This window comes from Phascolarctos cinereus, unplaced genomic scaffold, assembly GCF_003287225.1.
Source record: "Phascolarctos cinereus isolate Bilbo 61053 unplaced genomic scaffold, phaCin_HiC Scaffold_7;HRSCAF=346, whole genome shotgun sequence".
Classification (NCBI taxonomy): domain Eukaryota; kingdom Metazoa; phylum Chordata; class Mammalia; order Diprotodontia; family Phascolarctidae; genus Phascolarctos; species Phascolarctos cinereus.
This window is the reverse complement of record NW_027556180.1, coordinates 180,418,070-180,443,292: the sequence shown is the minus strand read 5'-3', so window position 1 is coordinate 180,443,292 and position 25,223 is coordinate 180,418,070. Positions and strand designations below refer to the sequence as shown.

Genomic DNA, 25,223 nt, shown 5'->3' with positions numbered 1-25,223 from the left:
TCTTGTCTCACACACTCACTAGCTGTGTGACCCTGAACAAGTCACTTAACCCTGTTTGTCTCAAATTCCTCCTCTATAAAAGAAACTGAACAGAGAAATGACAAACCACTATAGTATCTTTGCCAAGAAAATCCCAAAAGGGTTCACAAAGAGCTGGACACAACTAAAAATGACTTAGCAAACTATTATCATCCATGGCGCCAGGTACTGTTCTGTAAGCATTAAGTGGGTCCTTAATAAATATTCATACCATAATTTGGTTATAGTGGAAACCTGTCATAGGAGTAGAGGGTTTGTTCTGGACTGGAAGGAAGGTTATTGGAAATATAAGAAACTGGAGCTGTAAGAAAATGGTAAGAAAATAAAACTGTGAAGGGAAGGATGACATTTTCTTTAGATTCTTTTTCATATTAATAGTTTATTGTGTTTTAATAAGTCAATATTAAGTTATTTTGGAAAAAAAACCCACAAAAGTCATTCAGGACAAAAAACCAATAAAAACTTTAATAGTAGATAACATCAGTTGGTATCTCCCTGAGAACATATACCATAAGCCCTCCAAATCCTTAATGGATTACCATATAAGAAACATCTTAAGAAAACATCCATCTAAAAGTCAGGTAAAATCCATGTTAATTAAAGAGTAAAAATATTGTAGTGGTGTACTGAAGGAACATTTCACTTTATCTGCAGAACAAAGAATGCTAGTCTTGGGGTCAGGAAAACATGAGTGAACCTGGGCAAGTCACTTAACCTAGTTCCTTATCTGTAAAATGGGTATAATAACAGCACCTACCTCACAGGGTTGATGTAAGGATGAAATGAGGTAACACATGGAAAGTACTTTGTAAACCATTAAAGTGCTATCTAATTGCTGGTTATTTTTATCCATAAACAAAAGGTCAAACTCTGGATATCTCCACTGAGACTCTTATTTATTGTATAATTTTGCTTTGTGCATCATAACAGCATCATAGATATTATAGGGTGCTGACTTCAGATATAGCTAAAATCAATTGTTATGCATAAAAAATATGCCTAAATTTGAAATTCCTTTTGGGAAATTATATTTTTATTTGTGTGGGGAAAAAAGATAACCACACAGAGTGTAATCAGCAGTTCTATTTCACAGCCCTCTCCCCTTAACCTTTCTGTTACACATCTCAGCTCTCCAACCTTTACTGTATGTAACTACCCTCTTGCTCATGGATCTTGGAATTGTAAATCCAGAACTGGAAAGGACCTTAGAGATACATTTTGCCTAATTGTCTCATTTTACAGATAAGAAAGGTGAGGCCAAAGAGAATAAGTCATGGAGAGAGTAAATTAGCAGAGCTGGGATTCAAAATTAGGCCTCATGATTATAAATTGTGTATTCTCTCCACTGTACCACACTGCATCTCATCTGGTCCTCTGTTTTCTTATCTGTAAAATGATGGGTTTGGACTAGTGACACCCCTCCAGCTCTAAATCCATGATGCTATGCTCTCTTCTCCCAATAAGATTATGAGTAACCTAAGACAGTCTTTTACCCACTGAACCAAACACAGTCCTATGTATTCAGAAGGTGCTTCATAAATACTTATGGATTTAATTATTACAGTTTAACTTGTCCAGTTCAATTGCAAGTGATTTGGTCAACTGCATCCTTACAGTAGGAAAAATGGAAAAAACTTCCAACCTAGAGAATATTATCTTTTCATCTTCACCACGAATATTTGTGTCTCCTTTCTGAAAAGAAATCCTGTAGATTGTTTTGGGGAAATGCACTTTCTAGGTGGGTTTGTTAGGAAGTGCCTGTTGAAGAAAAAAAAATGTATCTGTCTATCTATCCTATCTATTTAATCTACTTATCGTTAAACTAGGCCTGGGATTTCATCAGTGTAAGAAGCTCCAACTCCCAATGAAAATAGGCACCTGATTGCAATTTATAATCTCAGAGAGTTGTCAGACACCAATGCGATTAAGTGGTTTGCCCTAGGTCACAGTGTGTATATCTCGAACTTTTCAAACCATGAATTTGAACATATTATTTTAGCAAGTGAGTATCAATGCCTGCTATGATTTGCATCAATCTCTTGGTACACCTCAAGTCTTGAGCTCACTCTTGGGCTCCTAAGTAGTACATACACAAGCATAATTAAAGTATGCAACACAGACATTAGGGCTAGGAGAGGTTGTATTATTTCCCCTCAATCCTGGTCCCACATAAGGGGCTCATGTGTAACAAGCAGATTTTCAAAATAATCGTAAGGTTCCTTTATAATACCATTCAATAAACATGTGAAATGGGACATCTCACCTGATGATATGTTACTCTGTTATTAATAAGGTTATCTTAACTTATTTTAGGCAATGTTCTATTACCCAAGTAATGCTGCAACACAGGAATACAGAATTTCAGGTAAGATTCACCTTGGCTGTCCTTCAGCCCTCTTAGTCAAGTCCTCAGGGAATCCTCTAGCAGCAGTGGTGAAGATAAAACCTAACACATATGGGACAGGATTAAACAATCTATATAACTCTCCACATTTCAATAGTAAGAGCTGATGAAAATCTAAATACCACTTAGTCAAAAACAATTTTAAGAAAATCTCCAAAATCAATCTAGGATAAGAATTCAATCAGTTTACTTAAAAGATGACAAATTGGTTAATGGAAGTTCTTTAAAATTTACATGGAGATGACAACCTGTATAAACACCCCACTGCTATATGTAAATCATTGCTACCCACCCAATTTTGGATGCTTTTTCTTAAAGTGCAATTTAATTTTCATTTAGTGGGCAAGTCCTAGTAGCTACTTCTATTCTTCCAAGTAGCCTGCTTTGGCAATCCACTCAAAGAGTCTGCTTGTATGCATTCTACCACCATGCTCCCAAGATACCAAGCTGGTATCTTATTTTCTTTAAAAATGTTAACCACATGAACACAACCAGCAAAGGAAACTTCTAGGTACACATTTCATAGCTGTCCTCTTTCTGGTGAATGTTTTCTCTGAACCATGAGTTTTGACTTCTGATTCTGGAGTAGCTGTATCTGTAGAAACCCCAGAGTTTCATCAGGAACCCAGTAGTAATACTTCTAATACACTGAAGATCCTCTTCCCTTGTTTTCACACCACCTTTTTCTTTAAAGGCATATTATTCTTCTATGATATATCATCACCATGCCCTTAATAATTATTGCATTTGCCCCTGGCTGATTCACTACATATTTCATTTGTCTTTTAATGAATACCATCCTATTGGCTTTTCAGCTTAGCACTTTGATTATTACTGTAACGAGGTTTGTTTAAAACCATTATGAGAATAGCCATTAAAGCTAATGCTGCTCCTAGACTTGGGGGGCCACAGGGACTGAATTCTTGGACAATGCCTGAGAGGAGAGGGGCAATGATACGACCCACAGCTGTCACAGACTGCCCCAGGCCTATAAGGGTTCCACTAGCCTGAGTCCCGCCCACAGTTAGCTGAAGGTCTGTGATGCAAATCCTGCCTATAGCAGTAGAAAAGGATAAAAAAGTGGAGCAGAAAATGACCACCAATATGCTAAGTGCTGTAGAGTAAAGCAGCAACAGCACACAAGTGAGGACACTTGAGTGCAACAGAATGGTGTAGGTGTTGTGTTTATAGAGTCTCATTATCGGTCCTAGGACAAAACCCGCCAATGCTCCCAGGGCACTGCTGTAGCTGATAATATACCCAGTCAGCCTGGGTTTCATCCCAAAGCGTTCCTCAATTGCCAGAATAAAGTTACTGTGGTACAGCATGACGGCCACAGCCATGAGGAAGCGCACTAAAAAGATGTCCCACATTTCAGAGAATATCACATTCTCCATGTCTCTTAACACAGACACAACCTGAATCCACAGCTGCCAAGTCATTGCTTGAGGCGTGATGGCACTATTAGTTGTTGGAGTCTCCTGCAACTTGTTTTTTGCCTTTTTCAGGAGGTCTGAAGGAAATTTGTTGCTGGTTTGCTGGCTATTTTTCATCCTACTCAAGTTTGTATCATTCCATGGAAATATCCAGACAAGACCTGTTAATGCAGGATAAGAGCATGAGTGTACTTTTGTTCTCAGATGCTTAAAAATCTACTTCTCTAACACTGCTCAATTGCGTTTGTTAAAATGGCTGAGGTAACTTCTACAGACCCTTCCTTCTACTCTGTTGTCTATGTCAAGGACCCCCAGATGATCTCCTTGCTTTGATCCATTTCCTACACAGCTGCTAGAAATGATCTCAGCTGAGGTTCAGGGAGTGTAAGTAATTTACAAGGATCAAACATCTAATGAGCATCAGAAGTGGAATTTAAACTCTGGCCTTCCTTAGCCTAAGTCAGCACTATATCCACTATTCCACTGAAATAATAAAATCAAAGAATGCATCTGGCTTATTATTGTTATTATTTCTGTAATCATTACTTACTATTATTAATAATAATAAAAGGAGAGTGTTGGACAAAAAAAATGATCTCAAACAAAATGTTCACTCCTCTGCTTGAGAACTTTCAATGGCTTCTTATTTCCCATTATCTCATTATCCCATTATTGTGCTTTTTGTTCAAGGCTTTTCATTAACTGATCTCACTTCTCTTCAGCTCCTCTCCTCTATTCCCAACAAACTACTTTCTTTGCCTCTTCGTTTCAATTTAATTCAACAAGCTACTCCACGCTGACTTTGGTTGGTTATATATTCCATTTCTATCACCTGAACTTAACCTAGCCCTGCCTCTTCAACCATTAATGTTCATATACTGCACCTCCTTCAAAAGCTCAACCCACGACAAATGTGCTCTGGGAATCTTTCCTTGACTCATCAGACTTGACAACTTAAAATGTAGTTCTTACCGACATTGTTCTGTTTTTGCAGGTATTTGGTATTGCTTTATATTACTCTCAAATAGTTTCACACAGGAAAGTTGTTTGTCCAGCTATATCATAAGCTGTAGGGATATCATCTATTTTTTATATTTCTCCATTGTGCTATGCACATGGTAGGTGTGAAATAAAATGTATGAATTTATAACAGTTTGGGAAAGGCTCTAGGATCCAAAGTCATGTGGAGGCAGTATAGGAAATATAAATAAAATATAGTGGCCACAGCTTAGACATTTATTGCATAATTCCAACAGAAAACTCACCCTATAAAAAAGTGGTGAGAGGCCCTCTTGAGTTTTTCCACTTATTTATATGTTTAAGAGGTTCTCCAAGACTTTCATGGAATGAAGATGTCAGGAGGAATATGAAGAAACTCAGCATGATCATTGATGGACTAAAAGGAAAAGATCATTCCAGGCACTTGGACCATGGTAAAAAACATAGGCATAGATATGAGTGAAAGGAAAAAAAAATCTAAATAGGATACTCAAGCAATAAGGCTGATTACAGCAAAGGATATCGTTAGTAGACTGCAAGAAGTCGATGATAGCATAGCTGTGGTAGTTGGGTCAGACAGCTGTAGCATTTCATATGAGTTAATAAGAGTAGTATGCTTTGTTAGCATATTTACTTAGAGGGCAGGCAAAAGACATACAGAGAAACTTAGTTTGTAATAAGATAAAGTTCATGGCACACAATTAAATGAAAAAATTTAAACTAAGGTACCCAAATCACCTTTTTCTATCAACTGCTCTGCTGTAATTCCTTCCCTGTATCATGGATGTGTGACATCCTATATGAAATATGTGACATCTTACACATAAAAGAATATGCTACGATTACATATACAAAGTATACTTTTGGCCATTTTTCTGGCCATGGTGATGGATTTTTCCTGATGCATTTACACTCTTTCTTGGTTTCCCGTGCGACATACATTTGTAGGGAAGTTGACAGAGCATAAAGGTAAAGTTTCTGGCTATGACCCACACAACAAAGCTAGCTGGTTCATGCGGGGACCAAGCTCGTGATCTCGGCCTCATGAGGGATAAATTCTCACAATGTATAGTGAACCAACATTAATTGCAAATAAATTGACTTATCTTGTGATCAAATCCCAACTTACCAGCATTTAGAATGAAGATAGAGAAACAGATGAAGGATGTTATATAAAATCCACCTTCTAACTCAGTAAGATATCCACCGACCATAGGACCCAAAATAAAACCCACATTCGATGCTGTATTAAATTTTCCTATTACCAGTGGGCGCTCTCTCTCTAAAACCAGATCTGAAAGAAGAGCTCTTGAGATTGAGAGCGTGTGCTTGAATATACCTACAAGTTGAGATGGAGAATGGTTTAGTAACATTTCCCAAAATGAAAGCATTTCATTTCCTGTCCTGTATTTAATCTCAATTACCACAAAATATTCTACTTTCAAATAGCAAACATATATATGGCTAAGAATGTCTGGCTAGGTTTCATTTGTATGAACACAATATCTGTATTTAATTAGAAAAAAATGAAATATTCATGAAAAAGGATAGAAAACCTTCTTCTACCCATGAGTGAAGTATGCTAATTTAACAATACGTAATAAAATACAGGTGCACTTTTAACACTAATGTTTACCAGAACAATTTCTGGCAAGCCTTTAAAGCATTTGGAATGTACAAACTTAAAAACTACAATGAACTTTTACTAAAAAGTTCCTTACGTGGAAAAGGCAAGGCTATGTAAGATTCGCAGCTTCCCCTTCAAAAGAGAAAGTGGTTTCTGGAAAGGCTTTTGGTAATTCTAGCTGCCCTGCCTTGGTCCTAGCTAGGACTGGAGAGAACCCACAATCCTCTTTATCTCCCACACTGCTGAAATCAATTCCCTGAATGCTCTGGTGGGTGCAGTGTTGCTCATTCCTTGTCAAGATGGAAAGAGCACCCAACAGATTTGGAAATCAATGATCTGGTTTGAAACCCGATTCTGCTGCCTACTACTTATGTTATACTTCAGCAACTGCTTATCTCTGTGCAGTTTCCCTCTTTCATCTACCTTTCAGTTCTCGTCATCTGTAAAATAAGGGTGTTGGCCTTCTAGGTCCTATACAGTTCTAAATCCCATGCTCTGTGGCTAGTTTCTGCTCCTGCCAAGAAATATGAAAAGGACCTTTGGACAAAACAATTTGTGTTCTTTGTTCAGACTCTCTCCTGAGTTCTGACCACTGGTACTGCCTTGGGCTCACAGCTCTAGAGCAGGAAGGCACCTCACGGGCCATCTAATCCAAATCTATTATTTTATCTTTGAGAAAACTGAGGCCTGAGAAAGTTCAGGGACTCGCCCCAAAGCCACTGAGCTAGTAAATGACAGAGGTAGAATCTGAACCCAGATCCTCTGAATGCAAAGCCAGCATCCTTTCCTGTGCACCACATTGCTTCCATAAAAGTGTATGACCTCCTGTGTGACTTCTTGCCTTTTGCCCCACCCCACCAAAAGTGAAAAACTGCAGACCTGTGCGGTCTGAATTCCTTACTCTGTGCCAGACCTGTCCTGATCTCTTGCAATGGTGGTGCTCAAAATCCTTCCTGGTGCTCCTGGTCTTGAGGCACCAACAGACACCTATGCCACAATATTTGTTTCAAAACATTATTTATGTGAGAAAAACAAATGACATTGCAGATGGTGGGGAGGGGCTGGCAACTTCAATGGCACCAACTGATTTTCTACCTAAATGGGGGGCTTCTTTGAGATTTTGAAAACTTAAAAAAACTTTTAAAAGGAGAAATAAAACACAGCATTCTTGCATCTGTCTACTCTACATGCTGGTCTACCATTCTCAACTGTTATTGCTATGGAGATGCATAACCTAAAACGTAAAGAATAATTATATAACTCAAGATTATTCTCTGCATGTGGTAGGAGTTCAATGAAAACTAGTGAATGATTGAGCCACGGTACCACTAACTGATACACAGACACAAAAGTTGTAGACTATTTATATAAAATTTAAATTCAGTGCTCAGTATGTAATTATGCCCACAGATGCTTAATGAAGATAAAAAACAAAAGGTGGTATTCACTTCTTACTATAGTATCAATGTAGTAAAAAGATGAGGTATGACCATGTCACATCCTTGCTCAAGAAACTTCAATGATTCCTATTACTTCTAGGCAAAAACAGAGCCTTCTGTTGGGTAAGCAAAGGCCAAACTGAACTACTTCTCTGCCTATCCAGGGCGCCACCTTTCTCTCAGTCACCCAGCTTACCCCCCGAGCTATCATACTCAACTTCTCCCTCTCTTTCATGTCCCATCCCATCTGTCTCCAAGTCCTGCTGATTTTACCTTCCAGACACCTCTAACATCTGTGCCCTACTGTCCTCTGACTCTGCCACCACCCTAGTGTAGGCCGTCCTCACCTGATACCTGGACTACTGCACTAGCCCACTGGGAGGCCTCCCTGCCTCAGGTCACTCCTCGCCCTCCTCCATCCTTCATATCACCTCCCTAACTGAATAAACTCAATAAATGTTTCAGGATGAAGTATAAAATACTTTGGTGGGCTTTTAAAGTCCTTCACTACCTGATCCCAAATATTTTAGTCTTCTGTTGCTACTGGTCTCCTTGCTCTTCCTCATACACGCTGCCTCCTCTGACTCCATGCATTTCCCCTGGTTGTCCCACATGCCTAGAATGCTGTTCCTCTTTCTCTCAGCCTCCTGTCTCACCTGGCCTTCCTTCAACTCTCAGCTAAAATCCTACTTTCTGCAATAACCCTTTTCCCCCTATTAACAACTACCTTCTTTTTTTGAGATAACCTCCAATGTACTCTGTATAAATCCTATATGTACATAACTGTATGCATATGTATCCCCCATTAGAATGTGAGCTAATTAAGGCAGGGGCTGTTTTTATCTTTCTTTATATTCCCAGCTACAAGATACTATGCTAAAATTATCTTTCCAGACCAATTGCACATTAATCTCTCTTCATTCCAGACAAATGGACCTGTTTTCTGTTCCCTGAATACAACATTTCATGTCCTGTCTTCTATGTCTATGAACAGACTGTCTCCATGCCTAGAATAGTGTCCCTCTTACCTTAGGCTCAGCCCTTTCATCTGCTCAGCTCAAGTGCATCCCACAAAAGGTCTTTTCCTGATCCTCTTACTTAATAGTGCCGGGGCACTTCCCTCCCATGCTCCCCCAGTTCTCATAGGCGGCAGCTAGGTGGTGCAGTGGATAGAGTGCCAAGCCTAGAGCCAGGAAGACTCTTCTTCCTGAGTTCAAATCTGGCCTCAGACACTTACTAGCTATGTGACCCCAGACAAGTCACTTAACCATCTTCGTCTCAGTTTTCTCATCTGTAAAATAAGCTGGACAAAGAAATGGCAAACCACTCTACTACCTTTGCCAAGAAAACCCCAAATGAGATCATAAAGAGTTGGACCCAACTGGAAAACTTTCAAAAAACAGTAACAACCATTCCCACAAATAATCTTGTAATTTACATTTACTTTTCTGTGTATATATTGTTTTTTCCTCACTCCCTGCTCATGTGAAGAATTTCAGTTTCTTGAAGACAAGGATTGTTTTTTTTTCTCTTGCAGCCCTAAAGACTAGACCAGTGTCTAGAATATCAGCAGAACTTAAATGCTTGCTGAATTAAACCAAATTGAATTAAAGAGATTAATTCCTCCTGTATCTGGAAGAGTTGGGCTATAGAAGGAAACGTATGTAAGCAAACTGGGAGTGACATCACTTTTCCTGTGTTGTCTGTATGTGGTGGAGTGCTGGCAGCAAAGGATAAGTAGCATATATTTAAAATCCAAGACCAGAAGTAAAACTCTGCAAAGGAATTCCCCATTACAATATCTGAGAATACTCTTGCCATGCACTCTATTTCCATGGGATGCCAAGTACTGCAGGAGTAGCTTGGATATTAAAGGACATTTATTTAGAGGTACTAATATAGCACCATGATATTATCTCTATTCACAATACAATAATTTCACATTTATAAATGAAATCATGAATAAACAAGGAATATTCTCTAAGGTGATTTGAAGCAGGATTCTAGTCCCTGTTTTCTGTTGCACTTCTACTTACTTACAGTAATATCAAAAATTTCCTACAGAATGATGGGGAAATGTTTCATACAAATACTATAAACTTAGTCAGTATACAGACATTATGGATATGTGATAAAAATAAGAAGAAATGAACTCAATTTGTTTTTTTTCCTTATTATCATCAATTGTCTTCAAAATCATGTATTGCTATAATATCTCCTTTATCCCCACATCCCAACACACACAATTTTTTCCTAAGTGAGGTTTCAACATAAAGACAAAAATATATTTATGGATGGTGAAAATAGACTTTTGGCATAATATATTTTATTGACCACTGTTATAGAATGCTGTGCTAAAACTGTTCACTGAGCTACATTCATTCTTTAATGAGTGAAACTGAAACCTGATGATTCAAAAGAAATGTGACTTATGCTCCATTTAATCCAGGTTGTAACTAGAAGCATACAGTTTTCCAAATACAGAAAAAAGGAAACCGTGAATTTGAGCGAGTTTAAAATTTATCTCGGAGAAATGAAATAAAAAAGAGATCCTCACTAGAACTAGCCACCCTCAGACAAAGTTTGGTCTAAGACAAAGGCGGTAAACATTTGTGTATTTGTGTCATGGACCCCTTTTTCCACTCTGGTAATGCCTATAGATCCCTTCTTAGAATAAAGTTTCTAATGCATAAAATGGAATATATAGGATTACTAAAAAAATCAATTACATTGAAATGTAATTATCAAAATACTTTTTAAAAAGTTCATGGACCCCAAGTTAAGAACCTCTGGTCTAAGGGATTAAAAGTAACTAAGTACTGGCATGGAAAACTAATCTTTGGTCCTCTATATCCATTTTCAACAATAGCAACTAATAATAGCTAAGTCTACATAAAAAGTTTTCAAGCTGAAGACAAGCCACACCAGTGGACCTGTGGTTGAAGCTACATGGCCCACCTGGGAACCTAGAAACTCCTAAAGGGGAGGGTTATCTTCTACAGATGCCTAGGACAGGGTGGCACGTACCAGGTGTTGAGCCAGTACAGGTTCACTGACGTCCTAGGCAATGGCACCAGGGGACAAAGAGGCATAATGCAGTAATCTGAGACAGATTAATCTGAGACAAACAGAAGTATGTGGCTTATGAGTCAAAGAGGCAGAAACAAAGACAAGAGCAGGTAAGACTAGGACCTATGGGGATACAGACTATATAGACAGAAGAAAACTCTCAGAAGCAGCATCTGGAGGAGGAGGAGGAGGGATAAGAGACAATATGGAATATACAAGAAACTTACCAACAGGAATTCTAGCGATGGCAACTAAGAGGACACTGGAGGATATGCCCAGGAGGAGATAACCTAAAGCACTGAGCAGAATACACACAAGCAATGAATACTGTCTTCCTACTACATCACTCCAGCAGCCCTGCAAAAAGTAAGTTAGAGGCCTGAAAACTTTAAATACACACACATCTATATACCTGCACACATATAAATATGCATGCATATATGTTTTATGAGCATTTATTTTCTCTCTCCCCTCTCCCAGACCCCACTGAACAATTAAAATAAAAAAGCTACCAACTCCTCTTCCCTCACAAACAAAACACCAACAAAAACAAAATCACTGCATAACAAATACGCATAATGAATTCCTACATTGGTCATTTCCAAAAATTTGTCTTTCTGTATCTTAAGGTCATCACCTCTCTGGTAGGAGGTGGGTGGTGTGATTAATCTTCAGTCTTCTGGATTTATGATTTATTCTTGCATTAATCAGAATTTCAAAGTTGTTTTCCTCTATAATATTGTCATTGTACAAATTGTTCTCTTCTGATAACTCTGCATCAGTTAATGAGGTATTTCCAGCTTCCTCTGAAGATATATTGTCAATTCTTACAATTCACAAAACAATATCCCATAGCATTCACATAACATTATTTAGTTTTTAATTAGCCATTCCCCAATAGGTGGCTACATCCTTAGTTTCTCTTAGTTTGGGGCTACTATGAAGTGAGTTGCCATATATATTTTTGCATATACAGGTCCTTTTTATTTATTTTTTATTTATCCCTTTGGGATATAGGATTAATGGCATGGTCAAAGGGTATGGACAGTTTAGTAACTTTGGAAGCATAGCTCCAAATTGCTTTTCATAATAGCTGAATCTATTCACAACTCTACCAACTATGCATAAGTGTGAGGCCCAACCTAAATAAATGATAATTTAGATATACTTTACCCCTGGAAATTGTGTTTGTAGTATTCTTTCTGTGTAAAGAAGCACAAGTCTTCTGTGGACATTTTTCTTTTTGTATAAAAAAACACATGTCTTTTGTGGTTGGGTGATATGGGGGAAAGCTTTGGAAAACCTAGATTCAAGATTCTAAGACTTTCATCTGTGGGAAAAACAACGTTCCCTATACCATGGCTTTTATATCAGTATTAAATTTTTTTAAATGGGCAGAAACACTTATTACTAGAAAAAATCAAAGGAATATCCAAGAAGGATCTTTCAGATAAAAAGAGGCATGTAAAAAGTAGCGACTGAATGATTCATGAGGCCTGCTCTGGTGGGTGCATAGGCATATGCCCCCTAACATCATTAACTGGTTCTGTGAAAACAAATCTTAATATGGGACAGTTAGTTAATGCCTTAGGAAAAGATGATACCTTCCTGGTAGAGACAGTAGGGCATAATGGAAAGAACACTGGACTGGGAGTTAGATGACATTACAAACAAAGCTCTGCCACTTACTAGCTGTGTGACTTCAGTAAGTCACTTCACTGCTATGGGACTCATGTTAACTGTAAAATGAAAGGGTCAGACTGGATGACCTCTGAAATCACTGCCAGCTTGAAATTCTACAATCTTTGGGGGAGAGTTACAAGGTAGGTGCTGTCTCACAGAAGTGTGGGTGACTTGGCTGAAGACAAAGCTCTCTGGTCAGGGAATATTAGGCAGGTGGGGATGAGCAGGAACCAGCTGATCTACTAAAGACTGAGAAGCTTCCGAGTGATTTTTTTTGAAAGTTAATTGGGAATTGGTAACATACAATGATGTTGTTGTGAAAAGATGTGAGTTAGGGCAAGTATCTTCAGGGTATGCCTGTGTTACAATAAACAATTTTCTTCCTGAAAATCGTCACTTCCACCTACTGATTTGATATGATTAGGAATTTATTAACCTAAACTTTATAGTGCTGTCTTTGTACTTCCATTCAAAAGATATACATTATTAACATAACACTTAAGACCCAAGTTCAAGTTCCCCCCATGACACATAGGTGTATAACAATAGGCAAATCCTTTAACCTCTCAGTGGCCCAGACAACTAAGATTATGAGTTTCAGAGAAGTCATTAGATATCTGCACTGGTCCAGGGGGTTCCCTCAAAGGGGAACTCCCTATAACAATAAAATTAAAAGCCTGGATCTTAACCCCACCTTATTCCACAAAGTGTAAGAACATGCATCTTTTACTTTTTTAAAAAATGGGCTTCTCACAAATAAAATACTGTTTTGGAAATGTCCATTAATCAGTATCTTTTAAGTTATTTATTGGCTTAAAATTTTAATTGGTAATTTCTATGAACAAGGTAATGAAGAACACTGGATTTTAAATAAATAGACTTGAATTCAAGTCCAGGTCGTCACATTGACCAGCTGTGTAACCTTGGGCAAGTCACTAAACTTGTCTGGCCCTCAGTTTTCTCAGGCTGATTTTAAAGTTTCTCAAGTTTTAGCAGTCTATGATTCTAAATACAACCATTAAAAAGGAAATCACAGGCCAATAAACCAAAAGGCCAAATTTGGAGGAAAAACAAAAAAAATGGGGGCAGATCTAAGATGATTTGTTGCTGCTGTACAGTCGTGTCTGACTTTTTATGACCCCATTTGGGCTTTTCTTGACAAAGACACTGGAGTAGTTTGCCATTTCCTTCTCCAGGTCATTTATAGATGAGGAAACTGAGGTAAACAGAGTCACAGAGCTAGTAAGTATCTGAGGTCAGATTTGGACTCAGGAAACTGAATCTTCCTAGTCCTCGGCCCAGCATTTTTAATCCCTTGTGCCACCTCATTGCCCACTTACACTAAACTGTAATTCAAATTCCTGTCTTACATGAAAATGAAACATTACATGGAATCCTTGAAAGAAGAACATTATTCTTCTATTATAAATTGACACTTTAATATATATATATATATATATATATATATATACCTTTTTTCAAAACACTGAGGAACGCCTTAATCGAATGAATTCCTATAAGGATACAGTCATTTAAATTCTACAATATGTAGAAATTCACATTTATTTACCAGTAAAATTAAGTTAAGGGTTACCAAATTTGTTTTATAAAAGTATTAATAAGGATTCTTTCAATACCAAGCTTTCTTGGTGCCTTTAAAATAGGATTAGATTTTTAAAACTGATTTAGATGTATTCTTTTAGGAACATATCTATTGCTTATAGCTGATCAATAAACATTTGTCTACCAGACTGACCACTTTAATTGAACTCAATGGTCAAGCAATTGGTAAGAATGACTTTCTTATTGAAAATGGCCAACCATTTGACTAAAATGACTGGTTATTAGGCAGCATGTGGGCAGAGTCCAAAAGAATAAGTATGCCTAAAAAGTGGATCTTTTTTTTTTTTTGGCTAAGCAATGGGGTTAAGTGACTTGCCCAGGGTCACACAGCTAGTAGGTGTTATGTGTCTGAGGCCGGATTTGAACTCAGGTCCTCCTGAATCCAGGGCCGGTGCTCTATCCACTGCACCACCTAGCTGCCCCAAAAGTGGATCTTACACAGAACTTTGCATCAGAAAAAAATTCCTATGAAGTGAGAAGATTAGAAGATTAATAGTAGGTGGGGAAACAATAACTCTATGTATTAAAAAATACCTGATCTCAAATTTAAAAGTAAGGTTTGTGATTTAAATGAGAAAGTGATGTTATGTGATTAAAATGAAAAAGTCTTGTCTTCAGCCCATCTTCCACATCTAGATGTTTAGAAATTCACCTAGACTTTTTTTTAGGAAGATACTATCCTGCTTTCAGAAAAAGAAATACCCATTGCTAGTGTCTTAGGATATAGGAGTTTAAGATCACAACAGAGGCAGGCATGGTTATTTCATTATTTTACCACATCAGCTGTATTGTCAAAGAAGAACTCAGAATATGCTTCCTACATGAATATTTTAAAAGACTCAAGATTTCATTCCCATGGATACTTCTTCCAACAATGCAGAATGTCTTTTTAGATGATCTTTATCGGTTTCATCTGGTGGCCAGTCCTCTGGTAGCTTGTCTTTCTGAATTTAGCTAGGCTGGTCCTCAACTCACTGATACAAAGTCTGTCACAGGCCATCACCTGAAGCTTTTCCAGCTTGGTACGGCTTGACAGAGCTTTTGTGCTCTGCTGGGATAGCCTTCAACAATCTCCATCATCAAATTTATTTGCTAAAGTTGTAAAATTATAATAGAAACCTAAAGGTCACCTCTATGATATAATGAGACAGAAAAGAAAGGCTTTAGCTACATATATATTTTAGGCACATTTAATTTTTTTTCAAATTAATCTAAATTTCCTTTTTTTAATACTAATCCTTACCCTTTCTCCAATTGCTAAGGAAAAGTCAGGTTACAAATTACATTTCTCTGTAGGTTGACTATCAAAATCATTTTTAAAAATCTTTCACTTTCCTTTTACATGTTCATATTTCCCTTGATAGACAGTTTCTGTCCATTTCCCCAGTTTATGAAAAACTTAATCAGGGATGTTAAAATGCAAATCTCTAGTGGAAAAGGTGAACATATCTAAAGCAGGTTGGAGTGTTAATTTCTGACATAATGAAGATAGCTAGGGGTTATGAGACCAGGCAATTTGAAAAGTATCCTTCTAATAATGTGTCCAGTATGCTAATCATGAACACTAATATTTCCATGGGACTTGAAGATCATAAAACACACTTGAATGGATTGGGCTGTGAGGTCAAAGGAGAGAGATAGATCCAGTTCTGCTCAAACTATTCCTTTAACTGGTTCAACACTGATAAAAAACACTCAATAAAAATCTCGGATACCACATCTTCAGTGAGTTGATTCATGAGCAAAGGTCTTTTACTATAATTACGTAATAGAATCAAGCAACCAAGCATTTATTGTGTGTACTGTGTGCCAAGTAATGTACTAAGGAAAGAAACGCAAAAATGAAGTCGTCTCCACTCTCAAGGAGTTTAAATTAGGTTGGTATTTTTCAGTTGTCTGACTCTTTGTGACCCCATTTGGGGTCTTCTTGGTAAAAATACTGGAATGGTTTGCTATTTCCTTCTCCAGCTCACTTTACAGATGAGGAAACTAAGGCAAACAGTGTTAAGTGATCTGCCCAGGGTCACACAGCTAGTAAGTGTCTAAAGCCAGATTTGAACTCACGAAAATGAGTCTTCCTGGCTCTAGGCCTGGTGCTCTATCCACTGCACCACCTAGCTGCCCCATAAATTATATTAGGGGATATAAAACAAATGTGTGTACATGTATACATGTGCACATGTATGTATGTATGCATGTATCCATTTATCTATGTAGATTGATATAGAGATAGAAATATATAGATATAAATATGTAAGTGGTTTAAATGCCAAACGAACAGCCTTTGACCAGAGAGAGCCACTAGAACAGAAACCTGCATATAAATATATGTATATGTAATATATATATATATATATATATATGTAGACACACATATATGCATATGCATATACATGGATATGGATACATACATACTACATGAATATCACAGAAGTCTAGTTAATATTTCAGCCATCACAAACAAAATTTTGACTCTAATGATATAGTCTGAAGTGTTCAATTTTAATCTGAGTCCTAATATTCCAAGAAGATTTGATGATTTCTTATTAATTTAGATTTTAAAAAAGAACAGTAATTAAACTAATTTGTGAATAAGTCATAAATGTTACTGTACCAATGAAAATTGTCCTCAACTTATCAACAGGCACACCAGTATGTTTTAAAGATGCAATGGTAGAACTGAAGGTAAACTTACCACTACTGTGCTAGAAAAGAGCTGTAGAACACCATAGAGGGATCCTGAAATAAAATATAACAGTAGTATAAATCAAGGAGGACAGGAGTCATCATAGAGCTGACTTAACCAGTTCCAGAGATCAACAGAAAGTATACCAACAAAAGGGTATGATTACTAAATATAATTTAGGACAAGCAGAAGGAAAAATAAAGGGGCTGGGGGGCTCAAATTAAGAGAATGAAACAGTCATGATGCCTGAACAGCAAGTTGGAGAAATTTTGATTTATGTGCTGAAGAAGTGCAGTGAAGAGTAAAAATTCCTGAATTTGAAGGAGGCTTTAGCACGCTGGGCAACATGAAGACTCTTCTGTATGTGTAATTAATTTACAGTTGCTGGGCTTTGTATAAAAATCCCTACCTGAGTGAACAACTTGAGCAAGACTTTTTTAACAGACATTTTTTTTCCTCATTGTGAATTCAAATCATGGCAATGTATGAAGTTCGAAAAAAATTTTTTTAAAAATGTCTATACTGTCACAGTAGCCATTTTTGACACCATCAGTCTCTTATTCCTATCTGTAGGTGTGTTCCCCCTATTAAGATTATTGCTATATTAACTTATTTTATGACTCTGAAATGAATGACTTCTTTATGTTTTTTGTTGGGGGGGGAGGTGAGGTGAGGGGGAGGGTCTATAGTCCCCTTATGAGTAGAGATTTTCCTCTGATAACCACCTACATGCAAAAGCTTTTCAACTGGTTTTTCCTGCTTCTACTTTTCTCCTCTTTCTTCATACTTCTGCCACAGTCCTCCTCCTCCTCCTCCTCCTCCTCATCATCATCATCACCACCATCACCACCACAATCGCCATCCTGTGTCTTCTCAGGTCACTGCTCAGAAATCTTCAGTGAATTCCTACTAACTAATGTGGAAAGCTCAAACTTTTTTTTGCCTGGCATTCCAGGGCTTTCCCTGTTACCATTGGCTATCAACAATTTATATTTGTATAGATTTCCTTGGCATTGTTTGTTTTTATATCACATAGATTTCCTGCTCTATCTCTCCCCTTACCCTCTTCCAGACAGCCATTGCTTATATAACAAATTATATAACATATTTTAAGAGGAAAAACAGAAAAACAAATCAGCAAAACCGGTCAATATTTCAAAAACATTTGATATTACACTCAATGTTCTACACTTGTGGACCTCCACATCTGCAAAGGAGTGAGGGAAAATGTCCAGACAGCTCCTGTTATTCCCTTCTAGGCACCTTATACTCCACCCAAACTGGAGTAATCTCTGTTTCCCAAATATGTCATTTGATTCCCAATACTTAAAATCTACCCCTTCCTTCTTTTTACCTGTGGAAATCATACTCTTTAAAGCTCAATTCAAATGCCACCTCTTTCAAGACTTCCTTGACCTTCTGTTGTCAAAAAGAAACTAGACCTCAAGGAGTTCATACCACATAAAGCACATAGTTTTTGCAACTCTAATATATTTAGCATATAATACTGTGCATTAAATATATCCATGTCTGAATAACTGTGCAGTATAGAAGACAAAGAAAAGGCTTCTGACTCAGGAAAGGGGATCAAGTCTTCAGTCTGACATACTGACTGTGTGGCTCTTGGCACAGTGCCCTAGGCAACTCTGTGAGACTAGACATTGAAGAGAAGGTGCTAACTTGAATTGGTAGAGGGGTTTTCCTCAGCTGGGAAGAAGCTAGGTGGCACACCAGAGTGCTGATTCAGTAAGATTTGAGTAGAAATTCGGCTGCAGACACTTATTAGATGAATGATTCTGGTCAACTAATTTAGCCACTTTCTGCCTGTTTCCTCAACTACAAAATGGGTTGTTGTGAGAATTAAATGAGTTAGTTGTGAAACACTTAATATACTTCCTGGTACATAGTGGGTACTTAACAAATACTTGTTCCTTTTGATTACCCATTCCCCAAAAGAATTCTATCAATGAAATCACAGGTAGTCCCTATCCTAACCTAGATATGTGCCTTAACCTTTCCTGAACTGAAACCCTAGGAGGACAGAGATCAGGTCTTATCTAAACTTTGTACCTTCCCCAAGGTCTAATACCATGCTTTATCCACAATTCAGTATTTGTCGGGCTGAACTGTTCAATTGAAAACACAGTTCTACAAATTGTACATACTCAACAAACACTTGATGAACGGCTTAGCCACCAAACTAGAGAAAGATAGGATACTTGCTCCAGGATCATACAGCTTTAAACATATCTGAGAAATGATCTTTTTACTACTTAGCTGCTGAATAGCAATGATTCATAATCTACACTTGTTTTTAGTTTATTAACTTATATCACTTACCTACTACTCCTGCGGTCGTTGGGCTTGCCCCGAGGGATTTGATATGAACACTTAATAAAGGAACTATCATGCTTACACCAAAAAAATCCTAAAAGAAAACAGACCATGCTTTCATTAATTCGATGAATGCTAGAATCTGCTGAGAAGCTTTGGAATTGTGGATCTAATACTAGGTAAAGTCCCTTCCCTTTTTATTCCACAAACATCTGGAATTTCTAACAAAATACCAATTTTTTGCTCTAACTCTTTTGAGATACCACTAACATTTATCAAATTCTCAATTTGTAAATGACAGATTTACCATGTCCTATAATGCACTTTACCTTTAGCTCCTTCTAGCTTTCTTCACAAACACAAACACCATTATTTCACAAACACATAACACCATTATCATTCACTGGGAATGTATTTTAAAAGTATCTCAAAAAGAGCTATCGCATGAATATAGTACTTACTATAAAAAGAGAGGGGGAGTTCAAGCAGAGCCTCCCTCTTCCCACCTTTTTCCTCACAAAAGGAAAAGAGTATAGAACAAATGAGGGAATACTAGATTTCTGACCAGTCTAACAGGGAGAGAAGAGCAGGTGATCTTATCACAAATCCTTATGGCAAATCCTCGGTTGGTGGAAGGGAATGAAGAACTTAAATGAGGATATCACTGTGAGCAAAGGAAGAAGGATGGAGTCATAACAAGAAGGCAACAGATGGGGAAAGGAAGAGGCCCTAAGTAGCAAGTTTTTAGGCCAGATAAAGGATTATTTTCTTGCTAAGGCTTCCACCCCCAGGGCTACATAACTTCAGGTCACAAGCTACAAAGAGACAATAATAGGCTTCTTCCTAACCCTCCTCCAGTACTGTAAATAGAAATTTTGATGCATAAAAAGTAGAGAAAACGAGGACCAGAGCTGGCAAAGGGCATACTGAGGGAGATTGCTTTCAGCCTCCAAATCTAATCTGCACATTGCCTACCAGATTTCAAGTAAATCCCTTGAAGACAAGAGCAGTATCTTACTTACCTTGGTGTTTTAGACAGTGTCTTGTAAAAATGAGGCACTCAATAAACATTTCTTTAAATGATCAAGTAAGTGGCGTTTACCCAAGTCATACCTTAAGAAAAATTAAGCCCTGGAACCTTGACAAATTTCCCCAAGACTTAGGCTTTGTTGGTCAGTCATTTTTCAGGCATTTCTGATCCTTTGTGACCCCTTTTGGGAATTTCCTTGCAAAGATATTGGAGTGATTTGTCATTTCTTTTCTAGCTCATTTTACATATGAGGAAACTGAGGCAAACAGAGTTAAGTGACTTGCCTAGGGTCAAACTGCTAGTAACTGAGGCTGGATTTGAACTGGGAAGATTTCCTGAGTCCATACCCAACACAGTATACACTGCACCACCAGGCAGTGGCTGCTAAATAATAAATGACAACTTCCCATTTTCAGTCCAGTCTCCGAGGAAATTATTGACTCTATTGTTTACAAAAATGAAAAAAAAAATCCTGTTATTCTGTTTGGAAGTTAAATCCAGGTCTCCACAAATTATGGATTAATTTAAGGACATGTGGATTTTCTTTAACTGATAAATAGGTTTTTGAATTTAGGGATATTAAAGTTATAAAGCATGTAAATGTTAAAAATTATCTTGTAGCAGAAAGACCACTGACAATGGAGTCAAAAGACATGGGTTCAAACATGACCTCTGATGATTACTAATTTTATGACAAGTCAACCAATTAATTAGCAAATAATCAGTACCTAGTATGTATCTGGCATTGTGCTAGGTACTGGGGATAACAAACACAAAAAAAATGAAATAACCTCTACTTGAAATGAGCTTACATTCGAATGAGGGAAACAAATACACATAAAGATAGAGTGTAAAGAGGAAGGGAATAAATATAATAATATATAAAGTACTTCAGGAGGACAAGGACTACCAGTTGGAGGGATCAGGAAAGGCTTAAAGCAGAAGATAATGCCTGAGTTTTGTCTAAAAGGAGAAGAGTGATTCTGTGAGGAAGATTAAGGAGGCAGTATATTCCACATGCAATAAGGCCAGTGCAAAGGTCTGGAAATGTCCTCTACTGGAACAAAGAGAACTGTTTGGCTGGATTGATTAATGTATGAGGAAGAGTTATGTCTAACAACGTTGCTAAGATATGTTCAGGCCAAGATATGTTAAAATATGTTGTGCTGGACTTTAAAAACTAAACAAAGAAATTTATACTTTATCTTGGGACACAGGTGTTTAACTGGAACCTTTAATATTTTGGGGGATAACTATTTCAATATAACTCTTTTCCTTTATAATTCTATTATAAGCATTTAAAAACATTATTTTGAGTAGGGGTCCAAAGTTTTACCAGACTGCCAAAGAGATCTATGGCACAAAAAAAGGTTAACATCCCATCTTTTTTAAAAAAGTTAATTAATTTATTTAATTTTAGTTTTCAACACTGACTTCTTTAAGATTTTGAGTTCTAAATTTTCTCCCCTCCCCCCTCCAAGACGGAGTGCAATCTGAAATAGGCTCTACATATATATTCATATCATCACATTAGTCATGTTGTAAAGAAGAATTAGAACCAATGGGAGGAACCACCAGAGGGAAGAAACAACAACCACAACAAAAGAGCAAATGGTATGGTTCGACCTTTGTTCAGGCTCCATAATTCATTTTCAGGATGTTGTTCATCATGGGTCTTTTGGAGTTGTCTTAAATGAGTTAAGATCCCATCTTAACGGACATAGGAAGCCCCTAGAGTTTACTGAGTTGGGAAGTCACATGGTTATAACCGTGCTTAAGTAAAATTACTGTGGTGGTTGTATCTAGGATGGACTGAAGTGAGAGCCTGGAGAACTGGAGAACAATGATGAAGTTTCTGCACCAATCTAGACCTGACAGAAACTTGGCTGGGACAGGGGCTGAAGTCCTTCTCTAGCAAGGGAACTGGGCAGGGGGCACCTCCTGCATGGTCTTCAGCATCCCGATTTCCTCTAGGGATACTAGGGGTGTGATGATGATACTCTGCCAAAGGACCAAGGAGGCAGACCTGACTTGGAAGTGGAAAAGACTACAGCTGAGGTTATGAATGGAGATGGTAATGAAGGATGAAAACCAAGAAATCGGCCTTTCTCTGGACCTTAATTAGGGAACTAAGATTGGGGGCAGGAAGAACAAAGAGGGAAGCAGTTGCAAAATAAAGTGAATTCAGTAGCCTCAAACTCAAATAGAAAGGGATCCTTAGCAGCCTCCCACAAATTAACAATATCCATGTTGTAATGTATTTTTATTTATTTTGGTAAACACCTCCCGATTAATTTTAATCTGGTTTGAGTCTCATTTAGGAGTTTTGTTCCTGTTTTTTTTTCTTTCTTTTCTTCTTTTGTCACCATGGAGTTTGACACCGCAGGATGATCTCGAATTCGAATTACCCTTAACAAACGCTTGAACTATGATCCTGTGGCGTCTGATTTGGAGATAATCAATCCATGGCAAGGTTTCCCTATGACCTGCCTGGTGGAGTTTCCATTCTAGGAGCCATCTCCGCATGTGTGTTAATTGTGGTTTTTGATGTTGTTCAGTCGTGTCAGACTTCTCACTTGCGGTTTTCTTGGCAAAGACACTGGAGTGGTTTGCCATTTCCTTCTCCAGCTCATTTTACGGATGAGGAAACTGAGACAAACAGGGTTAAGTGCCTTGCCCAGGGTCACACAGCTAGGCAGCGTCTGGGGCCACATTTGAATTCGGGCCTTTATAACTCCAGGCCCAGTTTTTTTGTCCACTGGGCCACCTAGTTAACAGCTGTCAACTCACTTGGGAAACAGCTGTCGCCCTCTCCCCACAAAGCATCTACTGCACGGTTCGCTGCATCATTTCTAGGCACCCCAGACCCTCCTACCATGCCTAGTCATTAAGTGCTGGGACTTTTTAACCTTAAAGCAGGTGAGTCGGAAGGATGCAGGGGAGGGCACGGAGCTAGGGAGAGAACTGGGGTGAAATGAAGGCTGTTGGGGCCCTGCTCCCAGCGCTCCGCTCCCCCCCCCCTGCAGCGGCGGCTCCGTTTGCGCCCACCACCTCCAAGCCGCCCTCCCCGGGACTCACCAGGAAGCCCACCAGGTAGAGGTAAAGCAAGAAGCTGCGGGGCCCGCGGCCGGCCCGAGCCGAGGTCCCCGCCTCCTCCCGCGGCTCCGCAGGCCGGGGCTCTGCTCGGGGAGCAGCCGCCCCCATCCTCCATCCAGAGAGGACCCCAGCCTGGGTGCGCAGCGAGAAGAGGGGGGACGCTGCAGCAACCGGGGGCAGCCTGCGGCCGAGATGCGAATCCAGCTGCTCTGCTCCGCCCCGGCTCTGGTTCAGCCCCGCCTCTAGCGGAAGACAAGCCGAGGGCGGCGCCTGCGCACTGGGCACTCCCGTGGCACAGCCGTCCTGGCAGCCCCGGGGCCCGGGAGTGGCGCAGCCAGCTCGGGACCAGGTGCAGCGGCGGGGAAGCTGGCGCAGGGGCTTGATTCTGCAGCCGCAACCTGTCTGCAAAGAGCACTGCCCTGCCTGCCGCTGGAAGGAAGGGGAGGTGATAAGCATTGATTAAGCACTTCCTGTTTGCACTGTATAAATCTAAATAACACTTCGCAAATAGTATCTCATTTGAACCTTACAACAGCCCTGGCAGGTAGGTACTGTTATTATTCCTATTTTATGGTTGAGGAAGGTGAGACTGACAGAAGTGACCCTCCCTGTTGGGTTTTTTTCCCCCAGTTTTATTTTTATTTTCAGTTCCAAATACTCTCCCTCCCCCACCCATTAAGGAGAGAAGAATTACAATATTTGTTCTATGTATGGAGTCAAACAAAACATTTTCCCGCATGAGTCATATTCCAATCCCACCTCTCCAACCAAAAAAAAAAGTCAAGAAGAGGAAAACAATATGCTTCAATCGGCATTCAGAAATCCATCAGTTCTCCCTGTGGAGGTAGATAGCATTTTTCATTCACAGGTTTTTTGGAATTATGGTGGATCATTGTATTGATCAAAGTTATGCCTTTCACAGTTTATTATCCTTACAACAGTGTTGTGGCTGTGTACATTGTTCTCTTGGGACTGCTTCCTTCACTGTTGCATCAGTTCGTAAAAGCCTTCCCAGATCTTTCTGAAGTTGTCCACTGATCATTGTATTGATCAGAGATACTAAGTCTTTCATATTTTATTATATAGACAATATTGCTGTTACCATGTAAATTGTTCTCCTGGTTCTGCTCCCTTCACATTGCATCAATTTATGTAGGTCTTCCCAAGTTTTTCTGAAACCATCCCCTTCAACATTTCTTACAGCACAGCAGTATTCCATCACATTTATATATATGACTTGTTTAGTCAATTCCCAATTGATGGGCATTCCCCAAATTTCCAAATTTTTGCTACCACTAAAAGAACTGTTATAGATATCTTTGTTTGTATGGGTCCTTTTAACTTTTTTTTTTAACATCTTTGAGGAATAGATCTACTGGGCCAAGTATAGTATTGCTGGGCCAAAGGATGTGTATGGGTGTAGTTCCAAATTGTTCTCCAGATTAGTTACGATAATTAACTGCTCCAACAAAGCTGCCAAATGGCACTTGATCCTGTGCCCAGTGATGGCACAGGAACCGCCTTGGATCTCTTCATGACCAGGTGTTCACTTCCCTTACTGTTTCTGAACTCTCTTCTGCTTCCCAACAAGTTGCTACTTCCATTAGCCCTATGCTGCTTCAGTCCTGGCCAGTTGTCTATCTTCCTCAGCTTCCGGGGGCTGGAAAAAATGGCTCATAATTTTGTTTCATTCTTGGCTTTCTCTCTTAGAATTAATTTGGTATGTTTTTAGGTTATCGTGGAGGGGATGTGTTGAGA

General features: G+C 38.7%; 1 protein-coding gene across 1 annotated transcript; it reads right to left on the bottom strand.

The window, feature by feature from the left end:
- Positions 1 to 398: 398 nt before the first annotated feature.
- SLC67A2 (solute carrier family 67 member 2) lies at positions 399 to 23,675 on the bottom strand. Its single transcript, XM_020987896.2, has 6 exons — positions 23,448 to 23,675; positions 19,346 to 19,433; positions 17,015 to 17,058; positions 11,241 to 11,370; positions 6,008 to 6,217; positions 399 to 4,040 (listed from the first exon to the last, which is right to left on the bottom strand). Exons 1-6 carry the CDS (start codon positions 23,571 to 23,573, stop codon positions 3,244 to 3,246), a joined length of 1,395 nt encoding a protein of 464 aa, XP_020843555.1. The 5' UTR covers positions 23,574 to 23,675; the 3' UTR covers positions 399 to 3,243.
- Positions 23,676 to 25,223: the final 1,548 nt, after the last annotated feature.